This window comes from Aedes aegypti, chromosome 3 (genome assembly GCF_002204515.2).
Source record: "Aedes aegypti strain LVP_AGWG chromosome 3, AaegL5.0 Primary Assembly, whole genome shotgun sequence".
Taxonomy (NCBI): domain Eukaryota; kingdom Metazoa; phylum Arthropoda; class Insecta; order Diptera; family Culicidae; genus Aedes; species Aedes aegypti.
In genome coordinates this window covers 171,119,575-171,134,365 of record NC_035109.1, presented here as the reverse complement: position 1 = coordinate 171,134,365, position 14,791 = coordinate 171,119,575, and the positions used below count along the sequence as shown (strand labels likewise).

Here is a 14,791-nt window from a genome sequence, read left to right as displayed (position 1 = left end):
TTGTAAAAGTGTCCATTTCTTCCATTTTCATAAAATTCTTGATTATCTAAGGCATGCAATATGTATCATTTACGCATGGCAGGTAGTACGTCTGTAAAAACTTGGTCTCTATTTTAATAAATCTCCTAAACAGCCTATTGTTAACGTAAAGTGTTGACAATCATCTTTTTTTCCTGGTACTGCTTGCAGTGAATTCGACTGTCAAAATTCATGATCTTCCAGAGAAACCTTCAGAAACGTTTATGGTTTACGATGCTCTTTCGATCGAAAACCGTTATACGCCAGCAAAATAAAATGGGCCATGGATTCTAACGAATATGATTGCACCAAAAGTGGTATCCGCCGTAAACAAAAATTAGGGTGACTAGGGTGCTGAGCGACATGGGCATTTCCATAACTTACTTTGGCAGGGGAGGTTTTTCTCGGCCGAATTGTTTAAAACTTTGCAATAAGAAGTACTTCGATACGATGCATATTGTGGTCAAATAAAAGCTCAAATTAGCTAACAAAAAACCCCACTGCTGAAGTGAATCAAATCACGCACGCGTTGACTATTTCACAAGTTCTTCAGACATTTCATCTCAGATTTCCCCAGGAAAAGCGTCAGTAATTCTTCTAGTGATTTCTACAGATATTTCTTCTAGCATACTTTCAGGGACTCCTTCCAGAAATACTTGGCACTCCAGAAATACCTCTAGTAATTCTTCCACCAATTTTCCCAAAAAATCTTCCACTGATGTTTCAAGGCAGAGTGTTAAGTTAAACATGATTAACAATTTGATGATTAGTCGATAAACCGTGGGTAAAGCTTTTCGATTTAAAAGACACGGACACCATCTTCAGCCATTTAGCTGCACAGACAGACTTTAACTTAACACTATACAACGGACAAGCATGCTCCAGTGGTACAGCCGAGAAAGTTTCATTTGTGCTTATTCTGCGCGGCGTCTGTAGTGAGACGAGTCGAATGAGGTGACAATAGTCGACTCGCTCCTATTCGATAAACATTAGTCGTCTCATGTCACTCGAGGTGAGAGCGAGTCGTCTCGACTCACACGCCGTGCGGAATAAACACGATTGGCTGCAGTGGGAATCGAACCCACACCTTATGACATGATACGCTAAACTGCCTGACGATACTAACCGCTCGGCCACAAGGCCCGTTTTTTATTCGTTAATGATGAGTAAAGCCAATCATTTTTAAGTGCATGACACATTCGTAGCATACTTCAAGGCGGTTAAGGCATCTCCAAAATTATCTAAGTATGCTTTTTTTTAATTTATTTTTAATAGGGTCCTAAAGCCCTGTCACAATTTTAGTGCCAAACGCTTAAGTTTAGGCCAAAAACACATGTTTACTAAATTTTCTAATGTTTTCCGTTGGTTTAAGCCCAAAAAACATTTTATTAGATTTTGTCCCATCCTTTGGCTTAAACTCAAATTTTGGGACGGACCTGGTGTAGTGGTTAGAACACTCGCCTCTTACGCCGAGGACCTGGGATCGAATCCCATCCCCGACATAGTCACTTATGACGTAAAAAGTTATAGTGACGACTTCCTTCGGAAGGGAAGTAAAGCCGTTGGTCCCGAGATGAACTAGCCCAGGGCTAAAAATCTCGTTAATAAAGTCAAACCAACCAACCATCCTTTGGCTTAAACTCAAATTTTGGGTGTATTTTGTTTTCCGTGTCCCTTACGAAATGTCAAGATAAGAATTATTTGAGCGGGAAAAATTGTTAAAGTAGTTACAGTAACATGCTTTTTCGTGTTATTAAATAAAAACAAGATTTTTCATTGAAAATTTTAGGACCCAATTAGTAACACAGCGTAACAAAAATGACATTTTTGCGTGTCTCAATGATCAAATTATTGTGCTCTGCAAGATAAATCCTCGTTATGCGATTATCTGAGAATGTCGATATACCGTCGCAGTGATAATGAAAATCACCAAATGTTTCAGATTTAGCAAATTTGAAACATTTACGTCCTTGAAGAATGAAAAAATCCAAGCCTACTAGAATTTTGACGTTGCGTTTGAATTGCGCGCATATCTTCTGCGCGTTACCGCCGCCGCTGGATGTGGATTTAAAATGAGCGCCGCAATATGTGTCTCTAGTAGTTGCTGTATCTGATGACGTTCACGTCACAATTTTTAGCAACAGGTCACCAAAGTTGAATAAAACACTATTTTAATTGATTTTTACATGAAATTTCAAGTATGATTTATCAAAATTTTTGTGATGTAATCTACCAAGCATGCAAAATAGGACTTCAGTTGCATGTCAGATATAATTTGATTACCGTAAAATGGGGTGTTAAGGACTCGTGGGGTTTTAAGGGATTGAACTTCTCAATCAAGTTCGACAAATCACAGAAACCTCGAAAATCGATATATAAGTCATCTGAAATGCTCGATTTGTTCAGAGGATTGTGAACTGCATTATGTAATAGAAGCTGTCTATTAATATGAAGTATTGTGGTTTCTAGAATTTGAAAACTTTTCAAAACATTTTTGTTCGAATTTTATGGGCTAAATACATTTATCTACAAAACCATGAAATATATTTGAGAAAAATTCGCGAGTAAGGTAGAAGATAAGGAAATTTGATTGAAATCATAGTACAGACAAAAACTTCATAAAATTATATCTGGGTTTCAATTTTCAGAAACTTTTATGAAAAGTCTCGTTTTGAAAATAAGTGGGGTGTTAAGGAACTATCTATTATAACTTTTCTAAGTAACTAAACTCATTAAATTTATGCCGTAATATATTTCAATATAGTTTTGAGTTGTTCCGTCAAGTTGAACTACAATGTAAAGTTAAGGGATCTATTTAGTAAGTCACTAAATATCTCAAAAAATGACTTATTTCAAAATTTGTAAAATTGGTAGGAAAATCTAAATAAAAACTGATTAATGTGAATATGTTTTTTTTATGATAATATTTTCATAAGTTGTTCCATCACATTAGAGAAAAGTTTGCATATAGGAATGATTATCTTATTTGAAATGGTTTTGGAGCTATTAATTCTTTTAAGTTTTGAGATTTATTGGCGTAATTTCGGTCCACGGGTTACATTAATGAACAATCGTTTTGATTGAAGCCGACGTTTCGAGCATTCATTTATTCATGTTCAGGGCAAACTACAATTTACAAAAATATATTCTATTTGTCTGGTCAAGTCCGAAACATTAATTAATACTACTTACATCATTGATTTGTTTTTAAGTCAAGGTGGTTTGGACAAACATTGATTGAACGGCTAACAACATTACACTGCAATTACAAATAAATTTCGGACATAATAACTTTACTCACATAATTTTAATTTGAACGGAGCACAAACTTACACAGCTTTCACCCGAGCACATCTAAACAGGTTTGACATAAATTACGCCACTAAATCTCAAAATCAGTATAGACGGGCGATATTCCACCATTTTTTTTTAAGTATTACCTAGTTCCTAGATAAACAATTATAGTATAAGGTTATTTCGAGCTTTTTTTGGAAAATATATAGTGTGCGGTATAGTGTGAGCGATTCCGCTCTGTATTGGAAACTTTTCGTTAGGATTTTTCCCGATCATGCCACTGGGTGTTACATGCAAATTCGTTATTTGGTGTGGTGCTTTATTTAAAAGGCAAATTGGACACTTATTCACTCTTAAAGCTTGTTGAAATTATCCATCTTTTGACAAGTCATGACCAGATCGCTCTGCACTGTTCTAGAATACGAATACTGCATATAAGTATAAAAATCTTTTCAAGACAATTTTGCGATTCACTGATAGCTTGCATGAAAATAGAACAAATAGGTATGAGAGATTTAGCAGTTAAAATAAAATGATTAGCGTTTTCAGGAGTTCTAACTTAAGTTATATTGAAGCAATATAATCTTTTTTTTCTAGATAGGTATTTTCTGGAAACCTCACTAGGGTTTATTTAACGATTTCATTAAACATTTCTCCAGATCTTTTAGGGATCATTGTGGAAATACCTCAAAAGGTCATGTAAATAAATTCGTTCGGGGTTTCCTCGAGAAAATTCTTTTATAAATTTTCTCAGGAGATCTCTCTATAGATTATACAGCATTTGTTGTTGGTATAATAGTGCTGTAGACCTCTACCTACTCCTATTTACCAAAAATTATTCTAGTTATTTCTCCCGAAGTCTCTCAGCGATTTTTTGATTTTTAATATACAGTAGTTATGTTTGATTATCTCTTCAATTATTATTCCAACAGTGTATGGAGAGAATCCTCAAGGACTTCCTCAAGAGTCCAATGAGCAATTCTCGCTGAAACCAGGCCGCCATCGGCACCCATCGTTAGAATTCCAATTTTATGTCACTGATCGCTAGTTTTCGATAAAACTTAAGGGTGGTCCTTTCTGTTTTCTCAAATTGGTGGACCCCTCGTACGCCAGCTAGCTGAACAGTTTGCGAAAAAGCCCATTTTTTGATAAATCTTGGGTACTTCGTCACGTAATATGTCTCATATTTCGCTTGGAACACATAGCAAACTTAGTGGCATCGTATAGAGAAAGGATAAAGCTTTCATTTGAAATCGAAAAAAATTTGGCGGCCATCTTGAATTTTGATAGAAAAATCGTTTTTTCACCATTAGCGCACCGCTAGTTTTGAATTCTGAGATCACCATCAGAAAGCTGTGGAAAAATTGCGTAAGATAGGCTACAGAAACTAGGTGAGCAATGGTATTTATCCTATCAAATGAACGATTTTTTAAATCATGTTCTACGATTTTGAAGCATATGACGAGTGCAATCAATACAAAAACCTTTTTTGTACTACAAAGAAACAAGTTTTCAACCTTCGAGTCTAGTAAAGAATGAGAATATTATTTTAAGTGAAAAAGTCTGGCGGCCATCTTGGATTTTGACGCCATTTTGATTTTTAGTAGAAGAATGAATTTATAACCTTGATAGCACTCAGCATATCGAATTTAGTGACCACCAATAAAAAAAGGCTACGTATACTCTTCTTCTTATTATTCTTCATTTTCCTGACGTTACGTCCCTACTGGAACCGAGCCTGATACTCAGCTTTATTAGTTATAAATCCAGGTTATTAGACAGGAATTTTCTTTTATAATGCGATTTCTGACAACAAAATAATTCTACGACATATCTTTGAATTCAGTAATAATGAATAAATAAATTGGGTCCTAAAATTTTTAATAAAATCTTGTATTTATTTAATAACACGAAAGAGCATGTTACTGTAACTACTTTAGCAATTTTTCCCGCTCAAATAATGGCTATATCATGTTTAAACTTTAATTTAAAAATTTGGTCCATTAATGAACCTTGACACTTTTGATCATGTTTGACGTTCGCTTAGTCGACAAAACCACCACAGGGGTTTTAGTTCGACCACTGGGGTTGTTCCTATCTGACATTTCGTAAGCAACACGGAAAATAAAATACACCCAATATTTGAGTTAAAGCCGAAGGATGTGACAAAATCTAAAAAAATGGTTTTTAAGCTTAAACCAACGGAAACCATTAGAAAATTGAGTAAACATGTGCTTATGGCATAAACTCAAGCGTTTGGCACTAAAATTGGGACAGGGCTTTAGGACCCTATTCAATAAATGCAAACCGGCCAAAACATTGATTGTATTAACCAAACATTTTTGTACCATTTATTGAATGAAGTTTATAGATTGGGCAACTAGGGCTGTGCACAATATGCATTTATCGGTATCGGCGATAAAATTTTGATTCAATATCGGTATCGGCGATATATCGGATTTGAAATTATCGGTATTGAACCGATATCCGATAATTTTAAAAAGATGGGTGTAAAAGCAAAATCGATAATTTTCCACATCAACTTTTGCATTATGTAGTGCATTTCTTGTATTTTGTGATTAAGACATGCAATTCTCAAAGGACATCTAGAATTCCATTGAATCAGTTTCATTTCTTCAATATAATTAATGAAAATAATTCTGATTATCGGATCGGCAATTGTATTATCGATATCGGAAAATATCGGATCATGAGATATCGGATATAGTATCGATAATATAGGCCCGATAAAATCGATATTATCGATAATATCGATATTTGCACAGCCCTATGGGCAACGGGACATTAGTAAGTCTTGTTGTAATATCTATAGTTTTAACGTAGAACATTGACAAAAGTGCATTTATTTAGAATGTAAACCTTACATTTTGAAGCAAAAAAACATCCTTGATTTTCTGAACCATAAAGTTTCGTTTTTACGACCGCCCAACATGCATGTGAAAAATAGCGAAAGTGAAAGATGAGAAGTAGGTTTTGTTCTAATGTGGACGTAATGCCAAAACGCAGGTGTATTATTTCGAGGTTGGAAAATCTGGCGGTCATCTTGGATTTCGACGCCATCTTGGTTTTTAGCTGGGAGGGAGAAACCAATACAAAATTTCTGTACGTCATAGTGAGCCGAGATTCCGCTGTCACGAACTGTCACTGTGAGCCCACACGGAGAAAACGAAGTACTCAAATTTGGGTTCATTTAACCCAACTCGGCACGTTCGTGCGTTACCCCAAATTTGAGTAAATAGCCTAGTACTCAAATTTGAGTAGCTGCATTGAATTATATCGGTAGGTAGTATTTACCCAATGTAACCTCAGGTGAAAAAACTCAAAATTAGGTAAATTTTTAATCGAAGTGAAATGCAAACAAACAGTCAAAAATGCTTGAGACAATTTTTTGTGATTGATAAAGACATACAGAATTCAATCATTATTTTTTTAAATTTTATTCTATTTTATCTTACGAAATTATTATCACATTTTTAAATAAAATGTTCACTTCATCACATTTACACCAATCATTCTGTCTGTTCCGATCTCCGGGAGCACGAACCGGATGGGTGTCTGGAACGGCAGCAACGGCAGTAATCAGCTTTTAGGTTCCAGAAATCGTGCATGGTGGTTGACAGGAACGGCGAGCAGAATTTACCGGCAACTGGAACTTCATCATTCCGAGAATCGTTGACCCAGGATGATTGGATTTCCTGAAAAGGAAGGGATTGTTTTACAATATAGTTTTGGCACACCAAATTCTTCGATGAACGTTTACCTTTTTCCTGAACATTTTCTGGCCAGCTGCTGGAATTTTGTGTAAAACGACGTCAGGAACACAAATACTAAAGCACACATAATGTTCTCAAAAAATTTTGGGATTTTTTGTAAAGAAAATTACGATTTTTCGGCTAATGCGTCTGACTCCGACGATGACAGATTTGAAATGTTCAGCTTTGACATTTCAAAATGGCAGACGCATTTTTTCATCCAAAATTGAGTATAAACTACTCAATGGCTAGTACGCAATCTGAACTTTGTGTTTTTTAAGTGTTTGACAAATTAATGATCGCTTTACATTCTTGTGTGATTAACTGGTTAGATGTAATTTTGAAGTGATTTTATATTAGGGTATACCAGCAGTAAATAATATGTGTAAACAAAATAATTTATTATCATATTTTCTAATATGACAGAACGTCAGTAGGGCGCAATAAATTGTACAAGTATTATTTTACTCAAATTTGAGTTTTTGTTGAACCACTCAAATTTTGGGTTGAATTTACGTATTTGGCAGAATGTAAATCACCCATATCTTCAGATCCACAGTCTTTACTTAATTTTGAGTATAAAAATACTTATTTTTGAGTACTTCGTTTTCTCCGTGCAGATCTCAAACATTGGACTAACATGGAAAAAGCGCGTAACTGATTAAAACACATTTTCGCATTTCATCATAAGCGACAAAAATTGAATGAAAATCAATTCATACACAAAATGTAAGTGATGTCACGTGAGCACCTTCCAACTGATTGAATATAAAGCATTGAAAAACGCATCGTTTTACTTTTTCCAATGAAAATTATTATTTATTGCATAGAAAACTGTGGCCCTTTTTCCATGTTTTGTCAGGAAAGATCGAAAGTACACAACAAAAGAAAACTAGCTATTTTCCCCAAGCCTGCCTTGATTGTTGTTGGCAAGCTGGAGTTATCTTCGTGTGTAGTATCGGTGCCTCCCTCCCAGGTTTTTAGCAGTTAAATGATGTTTTACCATCTCAGTGCTCATCATGTTGAATTATGAGGTCTCCGTTCAAAAAATAACAATCAGATTCTATTTTTCTTATCTTATCTCAGCTTCAACTGATTGTTCATTTATATCAATGGTTTTGACCAAATAAATGAAAGAAATAAGAAATTTCTGTTCAATATTCTAAACGATAATTTTGGAGGAACTCTCAAAGAAAAATCCGAATAAATCCTAAGAGAATTCAAGAGCATCCTTGTCGATTCTATAGAAAAATAATTGCATATATTCCTGGAGAACTATGGATTTGCTTGTGCCTGTTCCAGGAAACATGTTTCGAGGAATCTTTGGAGTAATTACTGGGCATTTTTAGACAAAAAAAAATTTGACTGTATTTTAGGAAGTGTCCTTAACGACAATCTAGAAGGAATTCCTTGGAAAATCCGTAAAAAAATCATTGAATGAGTTCCTGAACAAATTTTGGTAGTGATAGATGCCTGCTGAAAACATTGGGTAAATAACTGAACCAATTTCTGATAAACTTCCTGTAGACATTATAAGACAGATGTAGTAGAGTCTAGCGTTTTGATCCAAAAGAAATTCTTAGAAGTTCACTCTGAGAAAAGTCTGTTCAGGTTCTATGAGGAATCTTTATAAAATTATGTTTCCTGTTTGGTTTCCTTCTCTAGGCATGTGGTCTCTAAATTTCCTATTCTTAGACACTCAATCACTATCAACCCTGCACCAACCCAAGAGTTGGCTGCAGAGGATTAGTCCTGCCGAGGCTGGTCCCTTGTAACAATGTTTAAGTCGGCTAGGAGAAGCAGTTTGCCAAGGCTACTTCAGCTACATGTGTTGTGCTATATGCACTGGTCCCTCCCCGAAGAAATACTGTAAGGTGGTTCCGGGGAGATAAGGGCCAGAGTCCAAGGGTCCTGTCGATGCACTGTACACTACTTGAGCAATTCAAAAAGAAATGCTCAAGTACAGTGCATAGGCTGGTTTTAGCGGGTCGTCGTTGGTGCGTCATCCCCGCATTCCCTGAGTTACCTTCTCAGGGGATCTGTTTGCAGATTTCCCTCTTGTAAAAACCAAAAAAAAAACATGTCGTTTTAATGGACAGCCTATATGGACTCTCCCGTTTCGCAGAAAAAGCAATTTAGGGTGTATGGTTTCGCTGTTACCCCTGCCGTGCCGCAATAAGCGTTACAATAGCAAGTAGAGATCCGTGGTTCTCCATCCATTTATACAGAGAAATTAAATGAAACGAAAAAATAAAACGCACAAGTTGCACATCGTGTCAGGATGAAAGATTTATTACTTTCTATGTACCTTACAATGTTATTTGATTTTTTTTTTTGGTTGACATCTTTCACTTTTAGAAATTACACTATTCAAAGTTATACGCTAAACCAGCCCAGTTTCCTTTTTCTTCAAAACGTATGATTCCTTACTTAATTGCTTCGATCACATCGACAAACTTCTTCAAAACATGGGCGGGTGCCTTTAAGTTGCCATTTCTTCAACGAATCGCTATTCATTGCCTTTGTTAAGTACAACCACCCAATAATTAAGTATTTCGTTGCGGTACAGCCTTCATAATTGAACTTTGAATCTGCTGGTTTGGATATTACCAATTTCCAAAAATGAAAGACGACATTTTCCCCAGCGTAAGTAAACGATTTTCCAAGTCTTTTTTGTCTTCCTGTCTGCGCGTTTAGCTCAATCGAAATGATAGTGTCGAGTGCTGCACGTGGCTTCGTATTACAGAAGGTTTCACGCTGGGCGCTTCGACACCGGAGAGCATAACATTTATTGGGTTTCAATGGAAAATGCCTTCTTAGCTTTGTTTTTATTATTTTGTTTTGTTTTCTGCTTTATCTTTTTCCACTTGTCCTCTTTTTTATTTAATTGTAAGTATCACCCTTAATATAAGTAATTAATAATTCTAATATAAATTTTACGTTTCCTGCTCGACTACCAGATGTTTGTGGTCATTCAATGTTCTACACATTTGTTTTTTCGGTCTAAGCATTTTGCCAAACACTATTATACGAGACGATTTGATCGCTAAACTATCAGTGGAACCTACTTTTCGCTCTTCTAATTAGCAGCTAAGAATTATTAGAAACATGAGAGAAAAATCATAAAATAAATTCAAAAGAAATGAGAAATTCGATTTGTTACGCCTAGGTTGGTATGGGAGGAAGCAAGCAGCAGTAGCTTAGGGGGCTGCTCAAATTTGCGCATCAACAACTAAGAGGATGCATAATACGGTAAGCGGGAATGGAAAACAAGATAACGTTCTGTCGTCAAGTGGTGGGGCCACTCCGTTTCCGAATTCTGCCTGTTCTGCGTCTCTATAAATACACATGGACTCCTATGAGGATTACCGCTACAGGGTTGTCTACCGTTTTACACGTGGGGGCCCTGAAGCGAACATTTAATTCAACAACGATTTCGATTTTCACAGTAACACATTCATTATTTTTTGTTGCAATATCACTACCGCCCAAGCAGCACACTTCTAAGCATATTGGCGCTGGGCGGGACATCAATGCTATTATCTACCGGATTTCATGGGATGAAAGTGGTTTTCAGTGCTTGAATGAGAGGAAACTCAGCGTTTTGGTTTAGTAAAATCAATACCAATACAGTGGAGCAAGAAAGCAATTCATTAGCAAAGCATAACGCACTCTGAGCGTGCAAATAAACCAGTGTTCCAAAATGAGCGTGTGTTTAATAAAACTCCCGATGATTCTAAGCAAAAAGCGAGCGTTAGCAGTTATGGTTGTACAAAATTGACAGTGTGTGTGTGTTTACTGATTGAGTCGAAACAAGTGCAGTTCGTTTGATTGTTTTTTGGTTTTCAACAGCGATTTTTATTTTGTTCTAATTTTGTGGGTTATCACTTGTTTTATTTGAGATTTACACTTAAAAATAATTATTGTATTTATCCTTGTAACTACTCCCAGCTATTATACTTAATCATCGAGATAAAACTACGTTTATTTGCTGCAAAAGCTCCATTAAAATGAAGTACAACTAAAAGCTTCGTTTTCCATAATAGGAAGCCAAGACAAAAAACAATAAGTTTTTCTCTAAGTATACTTTTCGTTCAAAAAATACCTTACAAAATCATTTATATTTCAGACTGTTTTGCGTTTTCCTCTAAAACAAATTATAAATAAAACAGTTACAAAAACTCATTCACCCATAAAAAACGCTTTCAAAACTTTGACCTGAACTAAAATCCGTAATAGGATCTGAGACATCTTATCCAAACAAATTAACAACGTTTAAAACAGCAGCAGTTTCCCTCACAAGACGACTTTTTCCGTCCTATCCCACTATGCATCCTCGTCGTTGTTTCACAGCACTATGGCACACAGTGCGTACATGAATCCTGCACTGAGCAGTGCCGCAACCGGTACGGTGACCACCCAGGCGTACACTATATTCCGGAAGAGACCCCAATCGACGGCCTTCTGCTGCCCCGTGGCGTAGTGATGGTGCTCGTGCGGATTTCGCAGCTTCATAGCCTTTTCCTCGTCCGGCGAGAGCTTCTTTGGTGCGCTGGCCTGTCCGACAAACACTACCGAGCCGACCTTGCAGTGGGTGGTGGAAATGGGCAAACCGATCTTGGACGCCAGGAGCACCGTAAAGGCGGCACCGATCTCAATGGTGAAACCACTGCAATGAAGAACAAAAGAAAAAAATGAGTATTATTTGGCGAAAAATACATTATATTGTTTTTGACTAGAACCTAAGAATGGACTCAGAACATCTTCAAGAGGCAGTGATTTTTATCAGAGAAACCCTCAGAGATGTTTTTTGGGATTTGCTCCTTTTCGGATTTTACCAGGTATTTCTCCCTACAGGGTTATCTTCAGAGAAACCTCCTAAGATTTCTTAAGATCAGTTGCTATCCACCTCTCAGTCAGAGCAGACGTACACGGCTTTCGGTTAATCTTCAAAGTTATATTTTTCGTTGCAATTATGCCAGTGTCGCGTAAAAATTGTGTTGTGCTAGTCACATCGATTCTACCGAAACGGCCAACTGTTCCGGACATCAAGAAGTTCCTTGACGAAGAGCTCAAGCTATTGATATGACCGTGGTGAAAAGTGTGCAAATCAGGCTTGGGAACTGTGATCACTTTTCACCACAGTTCTTCGATTCTGCCAGTCAACCAAAACACAAAGCAGCAGCAGCATCAATACCATCAGGCGTTGCGCTGCCAACGGTTCATGCTTGACTGTTTTTGTCTCTCCACTATGACCGTTTTCGGGCAGCCATTCCAAGGTGAATGATTGAAAAAAGTGTTAAATAATTCAATCGCTAATATTTCGCTTGTGTTTTCAACTAATTGAAATCTATTAGTTCTAACAGAAAGAGCACACTCATTCCGTTGCGATACATATAAACAAGTTCAATTTCATGCTGCCTTTATCGAGCAAAAATGCAAAACCCCGAAAACCGCAAAAATCGTGTCACCACTGTGCTCGAGTCAGTTCGCATTCGGGGTTGAAAAACGTTAGGAAGAAGAAGATTACAGTTTTGAAGAGCCGTGACATTTTTTTGTTTTGAACGGTCATGGTTTGCTTTGGATTTTGATGGTGGTGTAGAAAGATGTAAATGTAGAGGCGGTAAATGTTTGCTCCAGTACTTTTCTCATCCCTGGTGCAAATGCACAACGTCAAGAATGTAGTTTATCTTGCTATGCAGAGTGAAGAATTTGCATCTGCGATAGCTACAAAGCACCACTTGAAGCATTTTATGGAATGTGCTGGGAAGAAGCAGGCAATCCCACTGCCTATATATATATATATATATATTGACAGCAATGCCGTCGACGTGCGTCTCCACGATCTCCCAGAAGAGATTGACAATCTGGTCGTTGCCAATCATATGCGCCAATATGGGGAAGTAATAAGCATTCGCAACGATGTCTGGAGGGATTACTTTCCAGGCCTCAGCAATGGCGTTCGTGTAGTGCGAATGCAACCTAAGACCCCGATACCATCGTACATTACTGTGGCGGGAGAAATTACGTCAGTTTCGCATTTTCTTCAAGTACGCACCTGTCGCACCTGTGGGTGCAAATCGTATCCGAAAATGCGATGCTCAGAAGCAGCAGTCAAACCTCAACCCCTTCCACTTCTACAAGCTAGCAAAGCTGCATCGCAAACGCCATCGGTGGTACAGCAACAGAACTCTATCTCCAAAGAACAATGGCCATCCCTTCCTCAAACAGCAGCCGCAGAGAGCAAAGAGCAATTCTCGCTGAAACCAGGCCGCCATCGGCACCCATCGTTAGAATTCCAATTTTATGTCACTGATCGCTAGCTTTCGATAAAACTTAAGGGTGGTCCTTTTTGTTTTCTCAAATTGGTGGACCCCTCGTACGCCAGCTAGCTAAACAGTTTGCAAAAAAGCCCATTTTTTGATAAATCTTGGGTATTTCTTAACGTGATATGTCTCATATTTCCCTTGGAACACATACCAAACTTAATGGCATCGTATAGAGAAAGGATATAGCTTTCATTTGAAGTTAAAAAAAATCCGGCGGCCATTTTGAATTTTGCCGCCATCTTGAATTTTGTTAGAAAAATCGTTTTTTCACCATTAGCGCACCGCTCGTTTTGAATTCTGAGATCACCATCAGAAAGCTGAGGAAAAATTGCGTAAGATAGGCTACAGAAACTAGGTGTGCAATGGTATTTACCCTATGAAATGAACGATTTTCTAAAACATGTTCCACGATTTTGACGTATATGGCGAGTGCAATCAATGCAAACATCATTTTTTGTACAACAAAGATACAAGTTTTCAATAGTTGGTATATTTTTCGAGTCAGATGAAGAATAGGAGTATTATTTAGAGTGATAAAATCTGGCGGCCATCTTGGATTTTGACGCCATCTTGATTTTGACTAGTAGAATGAATTTTTCACCTTGATAGCACTCAGCATGTCGAATTTAGAGGTTACCAATAAAAACAAGGTTACGTATACTCTTCTTCTTATTATTCTTAATTTTCCTGACGTTACGTCCCTAGTGGAACCGAGCCTGATACTCAGCTTTATCAGTTATAAATACAGGTTATAAAATAGGAATTTTCTTTTATAATACGATTTTTAATAACAGAATATTTCTTCGACATATCTTTAAAATCAGTTATTATGAATAAATAAATTTAATGAATAAAAACCGTCCAAAACATTGATTGAAATAAACAATTTTTTTTTTACCATATGCTTTTTTTGTCATCGAATGAAGTTTTTAAACTGTGCGTTGGGACATTAGTAAGTTTTGTGATAATATCTGTAGTTTTAACGTAAAACATTTCCAAAAGTGCATTAATTTAGAATGGAAATCTTAAATTTTTAAGCAAAAAAAATCCTTGATTTTCTGAATCATAAAGTATTGTTTTTACTAACACCCAACATGCATGTGAAAAATAGCGAAATTGAAAGGTGAGAAGCAGGCTTTGTTCTAACGTGGACGTAATGCCGAAACTCAGGTGAATCATTTTGAGTTTGGAAAATCTGGTGGCCATCTTGGATTTCGACGCCATCTTAGTTTTTAGCAGTAGAATGATTTTTTACCATCTCAGCGCTCTTCATGTTTAATTAATTAAAGATCTCCGTTAAAAAACAAACAGATTCTTTATTTCTTATCTTATTTTAGCTGTTCCACAGATTGTTCATTTCTATCAATGGTTTTAGAC

At 36.7% G+C, this 14,791-nt stretch overlaps 1 protein-coding gene across 2 annotated transcripts in view; it reads right to left on the bottom strand.

Annotated features, from left to right (window-relative positions):
• Positions 1-9,349: 9,349 nt before the first annotated feature.
• Positions 9,350-14,791, bottom strand: part of LOC5568659 (sodium-dependent phosphate transporter 2) — a 104,900-nt gene continuing 99,458 nt past the window's right edge. For both annotated transcript variants that reach the window (XM_021849259.1, XM_001652443.2), the window contains exon 7: positions 9,350-11,754. In XM_021849259.1, coding sequence (XP_021704951.1) covers positions 11,433-11,754 — 322 coding nt within the window. In that variant the 3' untranslated portion in view covers positions 9,350-11,432. The remainder of the gene's footprint in view (positions 11,755-14,791) is intronic.